This window comes from Crinia signifera, chromosome 19 (genome assembly GCF_055691185.1).
Source record: "Crinia signifera chromosome 19, ASM5569118v1, whole genome shotgun sequence".
In the NCBI taxonomy this organism is placed as follows: Eukaryota; Metazoa; Chordata; class Amphibia; order Anura; family Myobatrachidae; genus Crinia; species Crinia signifera.
Genome location: NC_139226.1, coordinates 127,196,786 through 127,216,571, shown reverse-complemented (window position 1 = coordinate 127,216,571; position 19,786 = coordinate 127,196,786). Strand labels below are relative to the sequence as shown.

At 46.0% G+C, this 19,786-nt stretch overlaps 1 protein-coding gene across 1 annotated transcript in view; it reads left to right on the top strand.

The window, feature by feature from the left end:
- LOC146042986 (putative glutamate receptor) overlaps nucleotides 1–19,786 on the top strand; it is a 62,561-nt gene that overhangs the window by 11,022 nt on the left and 31,753 nt on the right. The window contains exons 3-4 of the mRNA XM_083163321.1: nucleotides 4,344–4,409; nucleotides 17,222–17,253. Coding sequence (XP_083019447.1) covers nucleotides 4,352–4,409; nucleotides 17,222–17,253 — 90 coding nt within the window. The 5' untranslated portion in view covers nucleotides 4,344–4,351. The remainder of the gene's footprint in view (nucleotides 1–4,343; nucleotides 4,410–17,221; nucleotides 17,254–19,786) is intronic.

Genomic DNA, 19,786 nt, shown 5'->3' with positions numbered 1-19,786 from the left:
TATTGAAGACCCCATTTATAAAAGGTTGGCTTAACCTTGCTCCTGAGCTGCACTGCGTTCATAGAGCCAGATGTATCAAGCTTCAAAAGTGATAAAATGGAGAGTGATAAACAGCCAGCCAATCAGCTCCTACCTGCCATGTCACAGACTGTGTTTGAAAAATGTCAGGCAGGAGCTGATTGGTTGGTTGTTTCTCACTCTCCATTTTATCACTTTTGAAGTTTAGTGCATCTGGCCCAGAACACCTTGCGTCCTATGACCATTTGTATTTTTGATGTTCACTGCAAAAAAGGGTGGCGATCAGGGGCAAATCTGGCAAATGCCTGAAAGGAGGATGGCTTATTTAGAGCTGTAGTCTGTCTCTGATGGTGATGTCTAAAGGTGACCATACATCAGAAAGACCGGTCTTACAATCACGATTGTGTCCAACTTTCTCTTCAACTCCCCGACAGTCGTTGATGGTTTTTGGACACACAATGTTCTCACAATCTGTCATACAATACGTCATACAATCAGTCATACAACCAGTTGAGATTGTACGATTGGGTACAATATCTTTCTGATGTATGGGGGCCTTAGCTGTAGAGTTGCTAGTAGCTCCAAATTGGCCTGAGGTCTACAATAGTTGGCTATTAAACCAATACAGAACTAAAAACCTTACCTATACCATCTTGTATTCAAATTAAAAATGTAAAACTACTTATCATAATTTTCTTTAAAAAATGAAGCCTTCTGGTCTAGACTAATTCCCCTCCTGTAGTAGTCCTCCAATTTCTGCCCAAGCCACGGTCCTGTCTCATCAATCACACCCGCATTTTACCTACATGGCTCCAAATATTCAGATGGTTTCATGTAAAATCCTAAATATTGTGAGGTTGCCTTGCATTCAATGATAGTCCGTAATGCGTTACTGTATTGTATTCTTAGGTAAAGTATGATTCCCTGCCCTCTGCCACATGAGATAAACCACATCTGACTGCTCAACTGTTGTGGGACTAAAAAATCCAGCATGCCTTTCCAGTTCTACCTGGTTCTAGTAGTTCTGCAGCAGGGGAGCAAGAAGTGCATTAATGATCGCTATGCTTATGTCTGAAATGTTATTGCTTATGCCATCTGTTTTCACTATATATCTATGTAAGTTACTGGTATTATTTGATGCTTAAATGCCTAAGTCTAACATACTGTACTTAGCCAAACAAAGTCAACGTTCATAGGTGTGCGCACATTGAGTGTTAGGGGTGCACAGGCACCCCCTAATGCTGTGCCAACCCTTACAAACACCTATGGCGCTAGCAATACCAGCAATACCTTTAACCAAAGACTTTTGCTTTTTAGAACTGTATTCATTTTAAAGAAGCGCCCATCAATCAATTATGTGTGTTTGCATAGTTAATTGTACTAGACCATTGTCATATCACTAAATACCTGTGTCATCCATATATGTTTTTGACTTTATTTGCATGTACTGTTACACAGAGTAATTAGAAGATTAAAACTGAAATAGGCAGGAGATTATGGTGTGGCTAAGAGTGCCAATAGATGACGGAAGACACGCCTGATTGGCGGTGTTAGACACGCCCAATAGGTGGAGCTATGCACACCCCTTTGATGGTGCACCCCCTAATAAAATGTGCTGCGCACGCCTATGTCAACGTTATGTTAGTATAAAATAAGCCTTCTCCCTGTAGACTGTTCCCTGACAAGTAGGGCAGACAGGAAGTGTATGGGTACAGGTGCTTTAGCCAAACTCTTCTGCTAATCACCAATATAGGACCTGAAAAAGGAATGAGAGATAGATACATTCACATTGAATCGTCAGCACCATTTCCCAGCACTTTACCAAGTATAGTATCTCTTACTAACTGCTTTGGGGCTCATCTACATTTGGATATTGTAAAGTCATTGTAAAAGATTCCTCTCAGATGTAGCAGTACACACCCACGCTTCTAGGTGCCACGTTCACTATCTCTTTTCACCATCTCTCCATATATGGAACTAGCCACACCCTTTGGGTGGAGCATGACACGCCTCCTCAATGGGGCGCTGAGCAAAATTCTACTACCAACTATTATCTCCCTGAAACTAGTTTTCAAAAGTAGGGAAGTATGCCCATATTGTGATCTAGGCACAGTCTTAAGAGCACATTCGCCTCTACCAAGTCCTTTTACTGTAAATTTTTTCCCATCTTCTGCATTAACTTCAATATGAGCCATTATACAGTAGCAGAGGCTTCTTGCTTGACTGGAGAGGGAGAAGATATTTATTCTGTCTGCAATTAAACTGGTGAATGCCAGTGTTACAGAGGAGCCAGAGAGGTCCTGCACCCTGCATATTTCAGAGAATGTACCACAGTAATTATGGTTGTGCGAGTGCATTCAGAGGTGCTCAGTTCATGCTGTCCCAGCTTCATTCATTTCTTTGTACAAACGCAAACGAGTTGTGTTTATACTTTTCTCTATTATTCTAAAGCAGTGAGAAGCAACTGCTAGATTCCAGCTGAAAGGGAAAACTATGTGAGACATGAACGGTATTAACCGCTATTGACAACACCCCGCACGTTTAGTACTGGTTTGATCCCAACTGTCTCATCCCAGATTGTTACTCCTCTTCTTTATTCAGTCATACCATAGCTCTATCACCGGAGTCTCCGCCATGCCTGTTTTCTACAAGTGATTAGAACATCCTACACTTTGAACAGTTGGGGTAAGATTCTATAGCTGCCGCACTCTATGGAATGTTACCCCAACTGTCCTCAAAAGAGTACAATCAATTTCTTAATTTCAGATGCCTAAAACAGTTTTTATATATATATATATATATATATATATATATATATATGGGTGCCATAGTTGCCTACCCTCCTGCATTCTGCAGAAGACGCCCTGACATAGCAGCAATCTCCCCCTCTCCCTCATTAGTCTAGCAATCTCCCTCATGTCACCTAGCCCACATTACACTGTTACATCATAGTTACCTCCCCCCCTGCATTCTGCAGGAGACTCCCTGACATAGCAGCAATCTCCCTCTCTCCCTCATTAGTCTAGCAATCTCCCTCATGTCACCTAGCCCACATTACACTGTTACATCATAGTTACCTCCCCTCCTGCATTCTGCAGGAGACTCCCTGACATAGCAGCAATCTCCCTCTCTCCCTCATTAGTCTAGCAATCTCCCTCATTTCACCTAGCCCATATTACACTGTTACATCATAGTTACCTCCCCTACTGCATTCTGCAGGAGACTCCCTGACATAGCAGCAATCTCCCTCTCTCCCTCATTAGTCTAGCAATCTCCCTCATGTCACCTAGCCCACATTACACTGTTACATCATAGTTACCTCCCCTACTGCATTCTGCAGGAGACTCCCTGACATAGCAGCAATCTCCCTATCTCCCTCATTAGTCTAGCAATCTCCCTCATTTCACCTAGCCCACATTACACTGTTATATCATAGTTACCTTCCCTGCTGCATTCTGCAGGAGTCTCCCTGACATAGCAGCAATCTCCCTCATTAGTGTAGCAATCTCCCTCATGTCACCTAGCCCACATTACACTGTTACATCATAGTTACCCTCCCCTGCTGCATTCTGCAGGAGTCTCCCTGACATAGCAGCAATCTCCCTCTCCCACATTAGTCTAGCAATCTCCCTCATGTCACGTAGCTCACATTACACTGTTACATCATAGTTACCTCCCCTCCTGCATTCTGCAGGAGACTCCCTGACATAGCAGCAATCTCCCTCTCTCCCTCATTAGTCTAGCAATCTCCCTTATTTCACCTAGCCCACATTACACTGTTACATCATAGTTACCTCAGTATCTCTTACTAACTGCTTTGGGGATCATCTACATTTAAATTACTAATTTTAAAAGATTCCTCTCAGATGTAGCAGTACACACCCACGCTTCTAGGTGCCACGTACACAATCTCTTTTCACAATCTCTCCATATATGGACGGGACACCCCCCGGACCGAACACTACAAGCTCTGGACTGCAGATTTTGATGTCCGGTCCGACGGTCCGGGGTTTAGTCCGGGTCCGGTTTTTACATAGTCCCCTTGTTACCCTACATATTAAACCACCCTCAGATAGATAGATAGATAGATAGATAGATAGATAGATAGATAGATAGATATGTTTTGCATTTCATCTCAATGGGACAGATTTCTGATTTGAACAGTATTATATGCACTTGTAGTAAATGCAATGACTGCTAATTACTGGTTGTGATTTGAGTAAGATAACCCTAGTTACAAGCGTAATACAAATCCTTGGTAACACAATGCAGTGGTTCTCAGTGTGAACATAATGGACAGATGTGCCTTTCTTTATTTTGTACAGATTCAGCAATGGAACAATCCCTGGTACTGCTTCTTGCAGTTTCTGTGCTGTTGATGGGACACACAGGTCTGTATAATGATTATGTAACCTGTCTTCATTATCAATACTGATGTCATCAGAGCTGTGAGGAAGGCTACATACCATTAGAGCAGATGCTTATTCCATTTCTAACAAATACTGTATATCTTCTGCAACAGGAAAGCATTGTGGGAGCTCACCTTAGTTACAACGCATCACAATGTTTCACATTTTCAAATGGGGTTGTGAAGCAGCAATTGTGAGACACAGTCATTTATTGAAGAGGCTCTTCTGGTCCCCAGCATTTCCAACAAACAAAGCTGAGCTCAAGCCTCTGTTCAAGATTAATTGCTCAACCTTGTTCATGGTCTCAGCTAAATGAAAGAGACTACAACAGTGAAAGGCTTTCTTTAGAAATCCTGTTTAACTGCTTGAACTTACTGATAAGGCCAATACAGGCTCCTCCTAATGTCCATGTGTTGTGTTCTATCGCTAACAAAGGAAATAAACTGGAATAGGCAGCATTGAGAATCTGGTGACACTAAAAACTTTTCCCAGCATGCACCTGTAATGAGAACTGTGATTTTGCATGTACATAATTGAGATGTATGCGTGATGTGACTAAAACCAAGTAGCCTCCAGTCGTGTTGTTGCGAGTTACAACCACAGAGCTGATAATAAACTGATAGTGCAAAAAAAAACCATGCGCGAAATATGAATCAAAAGTGCACACAAATCAGAGAGGATGCTTCCCTCATATGTATCCAATCAGAGGAAAGGGTGAATCCTTCAATTCTTTTTTGAATGAAGAAGTTTACGCAAAGTGTAAAGTCCAGTGTTTTCAGTGGAAGTTCCAGATTTAACAAAAAAAATATGAAAAACACACAACGTGTAATACAGTATGTGATCAAGTAAATTCCAAACAAACGGATTTCTCTGTTTCTTTAAATGTTGGACAAAAGGGCGTACCCCACTCACACAAATCGGATGCAAATATTATATCAAAAGGTTTCTTTTAAATTGTGAATCGGTCTGGTTCAGAGGGGCGTACCTCTACTCACATCAATGATATATAGTGTGGGCCCATAAAGGTTTCTTTTAAATTGTGAATCGGTCTGATTCAGAGGGGCGTACCTCTACTCACATCAATGATATATAGTGTGGGCCCATAAAGGTTTCTTTTAAATTGTGAATCGGTCTGATTCAGAGGGGCGTACCTCTACTCACATCAATGATATATAGGATGGGCCCATGAAGGTTTCTTTCAGTTTTTCCCTTCCCAATACTTTTTAGGGTTATAGGCATACCCCAACTCAATCTCTGATGGATTAGTAGATTCCCATAAAGGTATCTTTATTGGCTCGCTGTAGGTGATATATGTTGGATGGATTTCACTGTGTATATCCCAGTTATATAATAACTAATAAATTGGCGTACCCCTACTCACATCCAAACAGGCAGGAGGACACTTATAAAGGTATCTTTATATTAGTGGATCTAGAGCAGGGGTGTCAAACTCAAATTCATCGGGGGCCGCATCAGCAGTTTGGTCACCCTCAAAGGGCCGGTTGTATCTGTAGGACTATGTGTCCACTCTTTATTATCATAAATTATTGTCACTGCATTTAATTATTCTTTTATTGGCAAGCTGCTCAATCAGTGCATTTAATTATTGTATACTCAGCAGTAGCATTTCCCTCCTGCTATTGCTGTGAACTGCAGTGCATTAGGGCACACGCTGCCTGCACAGGGGGGCAGCACTCAGTCTTAGGGCATATGTCCTGCTTATTATCATGGGACACAGCAATTAATGATGGGCTGCAATGTGCCAGTGCACACACACACACATAGGCAGAGAGTTTGACACTTACCCGCTCTGATGCATCCACTCCAGTCTGAGCTGCTCCACCACCAAGGACACAGCTGCGCTCTCACACAGGCGCAGGTACTTGTGTATTATCTGGGCTCCTATGTTAAATGCACCCCATTTTTTCATACCCTACTATCCAACTACGCATGGAGTTGATTTTATATAGTGTGGCGAGCGCAGCGATCCACCGTGCCCGAAGTGAAAGCAGCGAGCCCCGCTAGGGGACGCTGTCTCATAAAAAAAACGGGAGCCCAGATATTATATAAGTACCCAGGCGCATTTCCCCCTCCCTCCTGTGAGTAGCGCTCCTCGCACTATCTATCCAGGAGTGGGGGGCAGCGTGCTCCCGGTCACTGTGCAGTGCACACTCAGCAGTAAGTGACCTGGAGTGCACAGCAGCACCATTCACCACGACGGACCTGCTCTTTCCTCTCTCTGGCTCCTATACAGCAGGTGGGAGCGGAGGAGGGGTTGACGACCGGTGGCACTGCGCTAGAGGGCAGACGTTCTCTGGCTTGTAGGCTGCCGCGCATGCGCTGAAGAGGCGGCTTTCTTGTTTAAAAAAAAAAATCGAGAATAAAAGGTGAAGGCTGGCGGCGGCTGCGCGGGCCACATGAAGAGGTCTGGCGGGCCGGATTTGGCCCGCGGGCCTTGTGTTTGACACCCCTGATCTAGAGGAACTCTCGTAAAGAAAGGCGTACTACACTCACGATGTTTAGGGCTGGAACCAAACACATCAAGGTATAGGAGGAGGCAGCGATCGGCGGGGAACCACGGGGAGCTCCGCCGGAAGGGGATAGGCGAGCATCTCAAGCATCTCCTGTGCGCATGTCCCCTTCTGGAGATCTGACCACCATACCCCCGCTGAATGAGTGGGCTACATCTGTATAACACACAGTAATAGAAATCGTTGCACTGCAATGAATTCTGGTCCTTCCCTGACTATGGGTGACATGTGTATGGGAGTAAATTGCTCCGGGTTGGGGACAGCTGCTTTGAAAATGCATCTGCCCCACAATCTTGACACAGCAGTATATTTTGCCTCTCTGGAGCCAACTCCACACGTATGACCTGAGTTCATCCCACCTTTACTATAAAACATGTCAAATCAATATAATTTATGCCAAGACTGGGTCCAGTATTTCAGATTTTATAAAATTGTAAATTCAATGTTTATCAGTGAATCGCAACAAAAACAATCTGTGCTTCCAGCTGAAAGTTCATCTATACATCTGAGACCAGTTGCTAAGGAGAATGAAATTGTTCTTGGTAACAAGAAAAATCACAGGTTCTTGGCTAACACACTGCATTGCTGCAGAGTCTCGATGAAGAGATAAACTCTCCCGGAGTAAGGATATTTTTAACTTACATTTATTATTTACTATGTTGTAATATATATATATATATATATATATATATATATATATATATATACTAGGTGATTCATCGCGCCCTACGGGCGCTCTTCACACCGTCGTAAGGGGCTGCGCCCCCTTAATTTGTGAACGTTTGTATATGAGAAATATGGTTAGAATTGTATGAAAGATGCCCTGTATTGCAACTTAGGTGTCCGCGAATCGCGGGAGGGGGGGGTCGCGGAGGGTGCCGCGAATTGCAGGAGGGGGGGTCGCGGGGGGTGCCGCGAATTGCAGGAGGGGGGGTTGTGGGGGGGTGGATGCTGCGAATCGCGGGAGGGATTGCAGAGAATCGCGGGAGGGGGGTCGCGGGGTGGGTTGCCGCAAATCGCGGGAGGGGGGTTACGGGGGCGGGGGTTGCGGCGAATCATGGTAGGGGGGGTCGCGGGGGGTGTGCCGTGAATCATGGGAGGGGGGGTCACGGGGTGGGGTGCCGAGAATCGCGGGGGTGTGTGTGCCGTGAATCGCGGGAGTGGGGGTTGCGGGTAGGGGGGGGTGTGACGCAAATCGCCACAAGAAAAAAATCAACACAGAAAGGTCAACACATGTAAATGTTGACATAAGTGTGGCACTTCATTGGTGTCCATGTCGACACATGAGAATGAATATGAAAATATTCAAAAAATGAAAAAAAAACTTCAAAAACTCATGTCAACCTTTTTCATTGTCGACCATAGCCATGTCAGTGTTTTCCATGTGCAATTTAATTCTGGAGCTGCCGCGAATCACGGGGGGTGCCGCGAATAGCGGGAGGGGGGGGTCGCGGGGTTGGGTGCCGCGAATCGCGGGAGGGCGGGGTTCACAGGGGTTCCGGTGGGGGGTTGCCGCGAATTGCGGGAGGTGGGGGGTCACAGGGGGTGCCGCGAATCGCGGGAGGGGGGGTTGCGGGGGGGTGTGACGCGAATCGCCACAAGAAAAAATCAACACAGAAAGGTCAACACATGTAAATGTTGACATAAGTGTGCCACTTCATTGGTGTCCATGTTGACACATGACAATGAATATGAAAACATTCAAAAAATGAAATAAATCTTCAAAAACTCATGTCAACCTTTTTCATTGTCGACCATAGCCGTGCCAGTGTTTTGCATGTGCCATTTAATCCTGGGGCTGCCGCGAATCGCGGGGGGTGCCGCGATTTGCGGGAGGGGGGAGGGTTGCGGGGGGTGGCTGCCGCGAATCGCGGGAGAGCGGGGTTCATGGGGGTTCCGGTGGGGGGTTGCCGCGAATTGCGGGAGGGGGGGGGGTCGCGGGGGGGGGGGTGCCGCGAATCGCTGGAGGGGGGTTGCGGGGGGTGTGACGCGAATCGCCACAAGAAAAAAATCAACACAGAAAGGTCAACACATGTAAATGTTGACATAAGTGTGGCACTTCATTGGTGTCCATGTCGACACATGAGAATGAATATGAAAATATTCAAAAAATGACAAAAAAACTTCAAAAACTCATGTCAACCTTTTTCATTGTCGACCATAGCCATGTCAGTGTTTTCCATGTGCAATTTAATTCTGGAGCTGCCGCGAATCACGGGGGGGGTGCCGCGAATTGCGGGAGGGGGGGTCGCGGGGGTGGGTGCCGCGAATCGCGGGAGGGCGGGGTTCACAGAGGTTCCGGTGGGGGGTTGCCGCGAATTGCGGGAGGTGGGGGGTCACAGGGGGTGCCGCGAATCGCGGGAGGGGGGGTTGCGGGGGGTTGTGACGCGAATCGCCACAAGAAAAAATCAACACAGAAAGGTCAACACATGTAAATGTTGACATAAGTGTGCCACTTCATTGGTGTCCATGTCGACACATGACAATGAATATGAAAAAATTAAAAAAATTAAAAATAAATCTTCAAAAACTCATGTCAACCTTTTTCATTGTCGACCATAGTCATGTCAGTGTTTTGCATGTGCCATTTAATCCTGGGGCTGCTGCGAATTGCGGGGGGGGGTGCCGCGAATCGCGGGAGGGGGGTCGCAGGGGGTGTGCCGCCAATCGTGCAAGGGGGGGTTCTTTTTGCCGCGAATCGCGGGAGGGAGGTCGCGGGGGGGGGTGTTTTTTCCGCGAATCGGGGGGGGGGCGTCACTGGGGAGGGTTTGCCGCGATTCGCGGGAGGGGGGGGTCGCGGGGTGGTGGTTATGCCGCGAATTGCGGGAGGGGTCATGGGGGGGTTCTTTTTGCAGCGAATCGCGGGAGGGGGGGTCGCGGGGGTGTTTTTGCTGCGAATCGCGGTAGGGGGGGTCGCGGGGGAGCGGGTGTTTTTGCCGCGAATCGCGGGAGGGGGGGGGGAGGTTTTGCCGCAAATCGCGGGAGGGGGGCGCTCACCTGGTGGCTGTGGAGTAGCAGTGCTGGGCAACATGGGAAGGCAGTGGGTGTCTGGCACTGTCTGTGGGCTCACTGGGCTGGTTCTCTGTCACATACCTCCCAACATGACCCTCTCCAGGAGGGACACAATGCTCTGTTTCTAGACTTCCCCTTAATGTATGATTGCCATCACCTGTTTTAAACAGGTTAATTCCTCAGAAAGGTGTTCAGCACAGATGAAGGCAATCACACATTAAGAGGAAAGTCCAGGAACAGAGCGTTATAGACACAGACACCCACTTTGAGTGACAGATGTAGCCAAATATATAAGAGATATATAATTAAATACTTATCTTTACTGTTTATTTGATTCCACTGGAGTGCCGCTTCCAGACCAGGTTTTAAAGCTAGATAAGTAGATCCAGTCTAGGTTACTTAGACTTATGTGATCAGGGTTTGGCTGATTAGCAGCACTTGTGGCTTTCTGTTAAATCTGTGTCCATGGCAGAGTGTAATTGTTCCTGATGGTGGAATTACCGCCCAGGTGATAGGCTGCAGGTGCGGGCTTATGGAAGCCTACCTGTCATTTATACACAGCTTATCCATTGACTAATAATTACTAACAATACTAAGACATGAGGCAATAGGGGATTTAAGTGTCATAATCTGCATTCAAAATGTAAATGTGATTGAAAAAAATTTGCCTAATTTCACAAAGTGAAAATAAACTGGGTCATCATCCTGCACAACAGAAAGGGGTCTTCAGCCTTACATTAGTCCCCTCCAAGCATCTTTTAGGCATGACCAGGGATATCAAGTCTCCGGTCTTACCTTTCAGATTGGAGACAGGGCACTGACCCAAGTTGCTAATCACAGATATAACTCGGGTCACTTGCAGTGTCTCAGGACCCAGGACTGTCAAGCTAAGTAGTAAGCCCTTTCAGATATGAGCCGAACCCTGGTTGTTGAGCATTCATGCCTATATCTGAAAGTGGTATAAAAGAATTTGCCATACATAAAAACTTTGGTGGTTGGAGGGGCTGCGGCGGATATCTAAGATATCTGCTGTGTTAAATGCTGCTGATACATTGGGGCAGGGGAATTTTATGCAGTATCAGTTTAAAAAAATGATACCACTCGGCTGATTATGGCACTTCGGGGTGAGAAGCGCCGAATGTAAACAACTACATTTCGGTGCTTGTCACCATTCATGCTGGGTACGGGTGCTCTGTTTTTTTTTTGCCAAGTATGTGGATGCCTACAGGGAAAGAAGAGGACCGATCCATGCCATCAGACCTCGTAAGTATAATATACTCCTACAGGTGCCATAACTAGGATTCTAGTGGAGAAGGGGACAGATGCTTTGGGTCAAGATACTGTAGGTAAGTATCAGTATGTATGGGGGGGGGGGGGGTGTAATAAAATTATACTAATCTGCTTTGTGTGTCTTTTTATTTGGCTATTAGTTCTGCTGTGGAACGAAGAGTCCCAGCATGGCCAAACATGCCCTGCATGCTGGGACTTGTGGTCCACAGTCTCAGTATGCATGGGAGGCTTTCTGGTACTCCTAGTTCCACAGCAGAACCCAATAGACAATTATATATTTACAAAAATTCCATCAGCCTGGTGCCCACCACCCTGGGGCACTGGGGACAGCCCTGGGCAGGGTTAATCCTGGAAGGTGGGACCCCTTTATTGGGGTGGTCCCCACTCTCCCAGGGTCCCTGTTCAGGCTGACCACTCAGAGGAATAATACTTTGGCCGTGGGAACTTGTATAAAAAGTTTTCCGTGGTTGTGGCATTACTCTGCTGGCTGGTTGGGCCCCGGTGCTGGTTCACAAAACACGGGGACCCCTATTTATTTCCACCCCCCTTTATTTTGGGAACCAGGACCAGCCATTGAGCCTGGTGCTAGTTTTAAAAATTACTGGGATCCCCGACTCGGATCGTTTCCTGAAATTTTTAAACCAGGACCGGCTCTTTGAGCCCAGGGCTGGTTGCAGCCGTGGGGGAGGGGATCCTGCAACGTGTTTTTTTTATTTATTATTATTTATTTTTACACTGCAGCCTGCACAGATCTTACTGATCCATGCAGGCTGTCCACTTGTATTTGTTTTTGCGGCCGTATATACGAACCCGTAAATACGGTAGATTAGTAAATCTGCCCTATTTACGAATTGTATTTTCCTGTAAATACGGCTGATGGCGGTCATTTGAATTTGTACCGGATGTCTGCCATATTTCTGGATGGGTGCCGGACGAGTTTCTGACAGTCGGGATCACGACAGTCATTTACCCGACGTCGGGATCCCGACTGTCAAAACGCCGACAGCCGGGTGCCCAACGGCCACCCGCTATTTTCCCAAGGGGGTCCACAACCCCCATAGAGGGAGAATAGAATAGGTGGCTCGCGTAGCTGCGCAGCGTGCTGTCTGGGTGGGGTTTGTTGGAGGGAGTGGAGAAGGTAAGCATACTTACCCTAAACCTATCATGGTCATGGCTGTCATGATGCCAGCTCGATCTTTTGACCACAGGGATAACGTACTCAACCCACTTCTATGATGCTGGAGTACCACTGAGTGAGATTCCCACTGCACACAGAGTCTGCTGCAGTAAAGCCAGCAGCGCAAAATGCTTGGAGTTCCCGGCCAGTAACTGGGAGGTGACCTAAAGGGCATGTAAGTGATTGGCTGCCAGACCACAAGCTCCTATTGGCTCGCGGTCCAGCGGGAGAACTGAATATATTGACGCTCCTGCTTAGACTACAGCCTGCCCGGCTGTCATAACTTAAAATGCAGCAGCTGTCCCACTCCCCTTGGCAACAAGCAATTCCCTCCCCACCTTGGCAACGAGCAATTCCCTCCGCACCTTGGCAATGAGCAATTTCACTCCCCCTTTGGCAACGAGCATGTATTCCATCTTGGCAATGAGCATGAAGCCCCCTTGGCATCGAGCATGGAGCCCCTGGCATCAGGCAAGAACCGCCTAGCAATGAGCACGTAGATAAGCGGCACTTGTGTGTCAAATATGTAATGGGCATTACGGTTTGTTATATAGTATGTAATAGGCAATATGATGAGTGGCACAATGTGAAATGGGCATTATGGTGTGTGGCCTTATGTGTAATTGGCATTACGGCGTGTGGCTTTATGTGTATTACGGAGTTTGCTAAAATGTGTAATAGACATTACGGTGTGTGGTCCAAAGTGTAATAACGCCCCTTTTTGTGAGGCATGCCTCCTTTCCATTAGGCCACACCCCCTTTTTGCAGTGCAACGTTCTGCCCTGCTTATGTTTTGGGATCTGGGACCACCCATTACCACGGAGGTGCCAATTGGGCGCCGATGGTGGATTGTTCAGAACGACCAAATCAGGTGTACTGTCAACAGATACTGAAAGTGGGTGTGTCTACATGCTGTAGCACACTGGTGCACAAGTGAAGACAGGAAATAGCATCAGCAAATGCAACTGCCTTCCCCTAACTTCATCAGGCTCACTGTGAAACTTAATGCAATCAAGAGGAAAGAAAACAGTTTTTGCTGGGGCATGCTTGCAATAGTTAAAACTTAAATTGTATTGCTACTATTTGCTGATTTTAAGACACTTATACTGCTTTCACATTGCAGAAACCGGTATTGACCCTGTATTCTTAAATGGGACTTTAAAACGGGTCTGAACCTTAAGACCTTTCACATTGCAGGTGAAAATCGTTTTAAAAAGCATTTAATACCAGTGGTGCAAGTAGAATTTTTTTCTTGGTGGTACTGATAGCCTCCACCAAAAATGGGCATGGTCATGTGTCATCAGGGGGCGTGGTTACACAAAGCTAGAGGAGTGACTAAATGACAATAGAGGCGTGGACGCAGGAGACAGGGAATGAGAAACTGGGAATGACTGGGGGTGGGTTGGCTCTTGCTTGGGGGAGAGCCAGGCAGCTTGTGCTTACAATAGTGGAGCCTGCTCTTCATGATGTCGGCGCTGCTGATGCCAGTCAGTGTGACAGGCTAAATCAGCAGTAGCCGGTAGCTGCATACAGCACCAATCCTAACGCTGGGTGGGCGGGCTGCGGATGCATTATATTTAGACTTAAAATGAAAATAGAAATGACAGTGGATCAGGGGTAAGTGGTACTGCGTACCTGCAACATATTTCTTACAGGTACTCCGTACCACGCCGTACCCCCTTACTTGCAACACTGTTTAATACCATTCACACATTCAACCTGTTTAACCCCCAAGGGACACGTTTCAAGCCATAGAAATAGAGCCATTCACACTGCCTAAAAAACGGCTTTTTAAACGTGTTGAAATACCGGTTAACTTTAACCGGTAAATCAACTCTGGCACTTTCACATTGCAGCCTTAAACGTTTTAAAATGGAAAAAAAACGGTAATATACCGTTTTAAAAGTGCAGTGTGAATGTTGTATTAAGGATCCTGAGCAATTTTTTTCACACATATACAGTTTTGGTTTTCTTCTGTACCTACTACCTGCAGAGGAAAATCTATTGACCCTCTGATTTATGTTAATGTGTTTGTCTTTGCAGTGGGGGATTTACTAAGATCAAATGGGTACGAATACACGTATTCTCATACCCATTTGTTGTCAAACACGACCGGTAATTAGCTTTGTTAATTTACTATCAGCCGAATTCAGCTGATTTGACGTATTTATATACGCCAAGGTCAGCCGAATTAGGGTTTACAAATGAATACACCATTGATAGAATACGGCCTTATTTGGCCATTATGTATTATTTATTTATTACAAGTTATTTATATAGCGCAGACATATTCCGCAGCGCTGTACAGAGAATATTTGAGCATTCACATCAGTCCCTACCCCAGTGGAGCTTACAATCTATATTCCCTACCACATGTACACACACACAGACATTCTAGGGTTAATTTAGTTTGGCGCCAATTAACCTACCAGTATATTTTTGGATTGTGGGAGGAAACCGGAGAACCCGGAGGAAACCCAAGCTGCCCGCGACAGTTCCATAATACCCCGTTAGCCAAATTTACTTTAAACTTGCCCTGTAGTTTTATTGAGTTCCTCTGTGAGAACAAGTAAAGTACTGCAATTACTGATCCAGTCAGGTCACCTGCGTATGACTAGCGGAACGCCTACTCTTGGTCTGCTGGGAGCATTAAGAAGCCCTGCTGTACCTGTATATATACTGTATTATAGTACTGCTGCAGATTGTATATGTGTTTGTACTGTATATACACCTACAGTTAAATTCATTACTCATTCGGTCAAAACTTAATGATCAAAGGCAAACTTTTTAAATAAAACTGCCAATTATTTATGGTGCCATAAAGAGTGGCAGCTGGAATAAAGACCCAATAAAGCTTTTACCAGAATCCCCCTGCGCGGCACTGAGGCTTCTGACAGCGTCAATAAAGACACTGGCTTTCCTGGAACGTATTCTAGCGGCACTTTGACTCGGCTTGAAAAGAACTTTGATGTAAGAGAGAGAGAGCTTTGAAAGGGTAACAAGAGGATGCATTCTTATGTCCTGCCGGGAGAGGGAATGCAGCCAGCCTAGTCTTACGACTCTTACAAGCATTGCCAAAGAGTATGTGTGTGTGTGTGTGTGTGTGTGTGTGTATATATATATATATATACATACACACACTACAGTATATATATATATATATATAGTGTCTGTGAGTCTCCGAAACACTGCCATCTGCTGGGAGTAAAACTGTATCTCCTCTTTCTCACACATGCTCAAACACAGAAGGTAGCTTTCGAAGCTTTTGCTTCGAGCGGACTTACTAGTGCATGTACACAACAACAACAGGTTTTTTTATGTCACTGAAAGGCCATGAACTAACGGAAGACAATGGAGCCTTTATTCACTATTCAGAACATCCGGCTCAGTGTAAATTCTTTGCCTCTTTTGCATGGTTTCCAGGGAATTAATTCCCGTTCTACCGCGTGCACAGCGCCTGAATTGCTTTCACGAAGGGCTGTTAGATTTAATCTAACTCAATTCATAAATGTAATATTTTAAAAAAATGTTGGGGTCTATGAACTCTGTGGACGCAAGTCTTTATTCAGCCTTAACTACTATGTAACTATGGGGGTTATTTTGGTTCACTCTTTCTGACAAATTCCTTCTTAGATTCTCTCTGCACATGTTACATCTGCCCCACCTGCGGTGCACATGGTTTTGTCCATCTAAGAATTTGTCAGAAAGAGTGAACCAAAATAACCCCCTATGTAACAGCCTTGAAAAGTGATAAAGTGGAGAGTAATAAACTACCAAACAACCCTGTCATTTTACAAACACAGCCGGTTGCATGGCAGTTCGGAGCTGATTGGTACTTCATCTCTCTTCATTTTATCACTTTACTAGTACTAATGGTGCCCACGCACGGTGAGAGGTGTGCTAGATTTAGACTGTACACACGATGAGATTTGAACTGCATCCAATTTTGACTACACTACAATAGTAAATAACAGGGTGCATGCGATCTAGTTACCTGCCTGCACATACTAATTTGCCTGGCGCTATGCTCTGACGGCGAGAAGTGCTGATAGCTCGCCATCAGAGCATTTAACTATCCCCCCTTCACTCGCCGGTTCCACCTTGCTGGTTCCTTTCGGCGAGGTGGAAACGGCAAGTGTGGCCATTAAAATGGCAGGGCTCGCCACAAAACGCAGCGGACTCGGTGAACCTCCCCGTTTAAGTGGATCCTCGCCTTCCTCCGGTGGCAGGGTTTCTCCCAAACACTGACTACAGCGAGGGAATGTGATGACGACGATGGCTTTTCCTCGCTGAAAATAAGCCATCCTCGCCGTACAAACCCCCCTCGCCGCGGCATTGAATACCACCCATGGAATAAGCGGGAGCGCGCATTGAATTGCATCATAAAGACAAATAAACACGGTGTGAATTGAACTAGACTCAATGCAATTTAACAGCTTGCGGGTGTCCCCGGACTGTTTTTTGGGAGTGTCAGGGAAAACGCAGGTGTTCCCAAGCATTTTGTAAGGGAGGGTGTGTGACGTCCGCTCTGGTCCCGATCAGCCTCTGTCTATCACACTAGCAGAGTAGGTTCTGGGCTACGCACACACTGGGGAAATCATTAGAGGGTGAGTGAGTTGTGAATGGATTCGCAGCTCACCGCCGATCAGTGTTATTTTCGCAGACTTGAACTGGATTTCACTCTGTCTGGGCGGCGGCTATCTGATCGCAAGGCTCAGTGAACAGGTCTGAATAACCCCCATCACTTTTGCTAATTGGTTACATTTTTTTTTCTGTCGTTTAAGATGGAGAAGAAGATAATGGATCCCTGTCTAAGGTAGGTCGGTTCCTGGATTTCCTGCTTAAACAAATGAAGCAGTAAGATATAGACTATATAGAAGGAGATAGGTCTACTGTGTCTAGGTCACAGGTTCTCAAAGTCGGTCCTCAGGACCCCACACAGTGCATTTTTTTTCCCGATCTCCTCACAAAAACACAAGTGAAGTAATCAGCTCCACCTGTGGATCTTTTAAAATGTGTCAGTCAGTAATGAGTTCACCTGTCGGGTAACCTGTGTGGGGTCCTGAGGACCGAGTTTGAGAACCCCTCGTCTAGGTCAACAGTCAGTAGGTCAACCACTCTTGGTCAATAGTCCATAGTAGGCAGTCAATCGGTCAAAATGTTGACACGCACTAGGTCAACACTGACAAATGGTTGACGCAAGCAATAGGTCAACAAGGCAATGGTTGACCCGCGAAAAGGTCAAAATAAGTTTTCCACAATTTTTTTTCATCCAAATGACTTGTTCGATCCAAAGCATGGTGAGTGAGGCGGGGGGTCCATGTCGACAGATGTTGACAGACATTTCCTGGTGTCGTCTATTTCCATGTTGGCATATTGCTTGTGTCAACCTTTTGTCAATATCGACCTAGTACATGTCGACATTTTCATGTGTCAACTTTTTCACTGTCGACCAGTAGTGGTCGACCTAATGACCTAAAGTATTTCTGCATCTTCCAGTCATTAAAGAGAACACGAGTCACTATCTGGCAGCAATATATACATACCCTCCAACATGACCTATTGCATTCGGTACACAATGCTCTGTTCCCGGACTTCCCTCTTAATGTATGAGTGCCGTCACCTGAATTAAAACACCCTTCTCGTCAATTACCTAGTTCCACACAGGTGAGGGCAATCATACATTTAGAGGGAAGTCCAGGAACAGAGCATTGTGTACGTATGCAATGGGCTATGTTGGAGGTAGGGTTACCACATAGTCCCTTTAATTCCGGACACATGTTAATTACACAGGTTCTGTGGCAGTTTAAAATCAGGTGAAGTGGAGTCTTTAAGTCAGCCAGCCACAGAACCTGTGTAATTAATATGTGTCCGGAATTAAAGGGACTAGGTGGTAACCCTAGTTGGAGGGTAAGTACATATTAAGGGCTGATGTTACCAAGCTAAATAACAGAAATTAAATAGAGGGGTGTTTGTACTGTTCCTGCCTTGTCATCTCTTTGATCTGTGTCAGCTCCCTTAAAGACAGTATTGTTATACTTCCCAACATGACCCTCTCCAGGAGGGACACAATGCTCTGCTCCTGGACTTCCCTGGTAAGGTATGATTGCCAGTACCTGTGGTGAGCAGGTTAAGTGATCCGAAAGATGTTTCACTGCAGGTGGTGGTAATCATAAATTAAGAGGGAAGTAAAGGAACAGAGCAATGTGTCCCTCCTGGAGACGGTCATGTTGGGAGGTATGTTATTGTATATGTGGCATGCTTAAGACAACTACACATTCTCTCCAGCAGTAGGGCATGTAGATAGCAGTCAATGGACAATGTTTTGCAACCATTATTGTGTTTGGAACAATGGATTTCCCATTTTATGAATGTAATGGCTGCCACCATAGCTTTCTTTGCCCTTGTGCTTGTTTCCTATTGTCTACATCACAGAGAGGGAAGCGGTTAGTGGCAGTGATTCTTAGTACAAGTGCAAACCACCTCTCACATTTCAGCATCCATAGATGGGTACCAAAGATGACTCAAATCCTTGAGCTATTTAGAAATGATAATTGTAATCTGTTCTCTAATTTGCAATGGCCATCGGCAGTGGGGCATTCTTTATTTAAGACCGTGGCTCGTGATAGTTTGTTAGACACAATGGTCGATCAATCATTGTTTTTGAGAGAAGTGGTATCAGCATATGTTATATGTGCTAATACCGCTTAGCCCCCATGTCCGACGGTGCCAGTGTGCGGTAAATGACAAGTCGCTAAGCATAAACGGTCATCAGTGCCGAGCGCTCCAACACCTGCAGCTATCGATTTCAACAGCTGCAGGTGTAATTGCCCTGTCCCTACAGTAGGGACGGCACTTTTGTTGGCCGTGGCAGTTTCCATCAATCTCACGCTAGTAGCAAAATCTTGCTTATCGCCGCTGGAGCCGGCCGGAGAGGGAGGCACAGCGCAACAGCACTAAACTGAGAGGCTGCATGCTCTGGTGAGGGTTTGCCGGGCCCCTGCTGTGGCAGACAATATGGTAGAACACCTTGTCAGTGTAGCTTCCTGCTTCATCTTGATAATGAGGATAATCAGGCAGTGCTAAAGGTTAAGGGCGGGATGTATTAAAATACATCGCCGTTTCTCGCCACGCCACCGCAGTGATGCTAGCGCATATGTATTAACTCCGCGATACCTGTGATGTGGCGTGCGGGGGGGGTCTCCGTCACATCCCCGGCTCAGCGGCTGTCCCTGGCGCCGCCTTCTCCCACTTGCAGCTGGAAGGACATCTGGCTTTGACATTCTGGAGGAGGAGTTTAATTGAGGATGGAAAGGGAGGTCGGCATCTGCGGCGGGCGGCGATAGAAG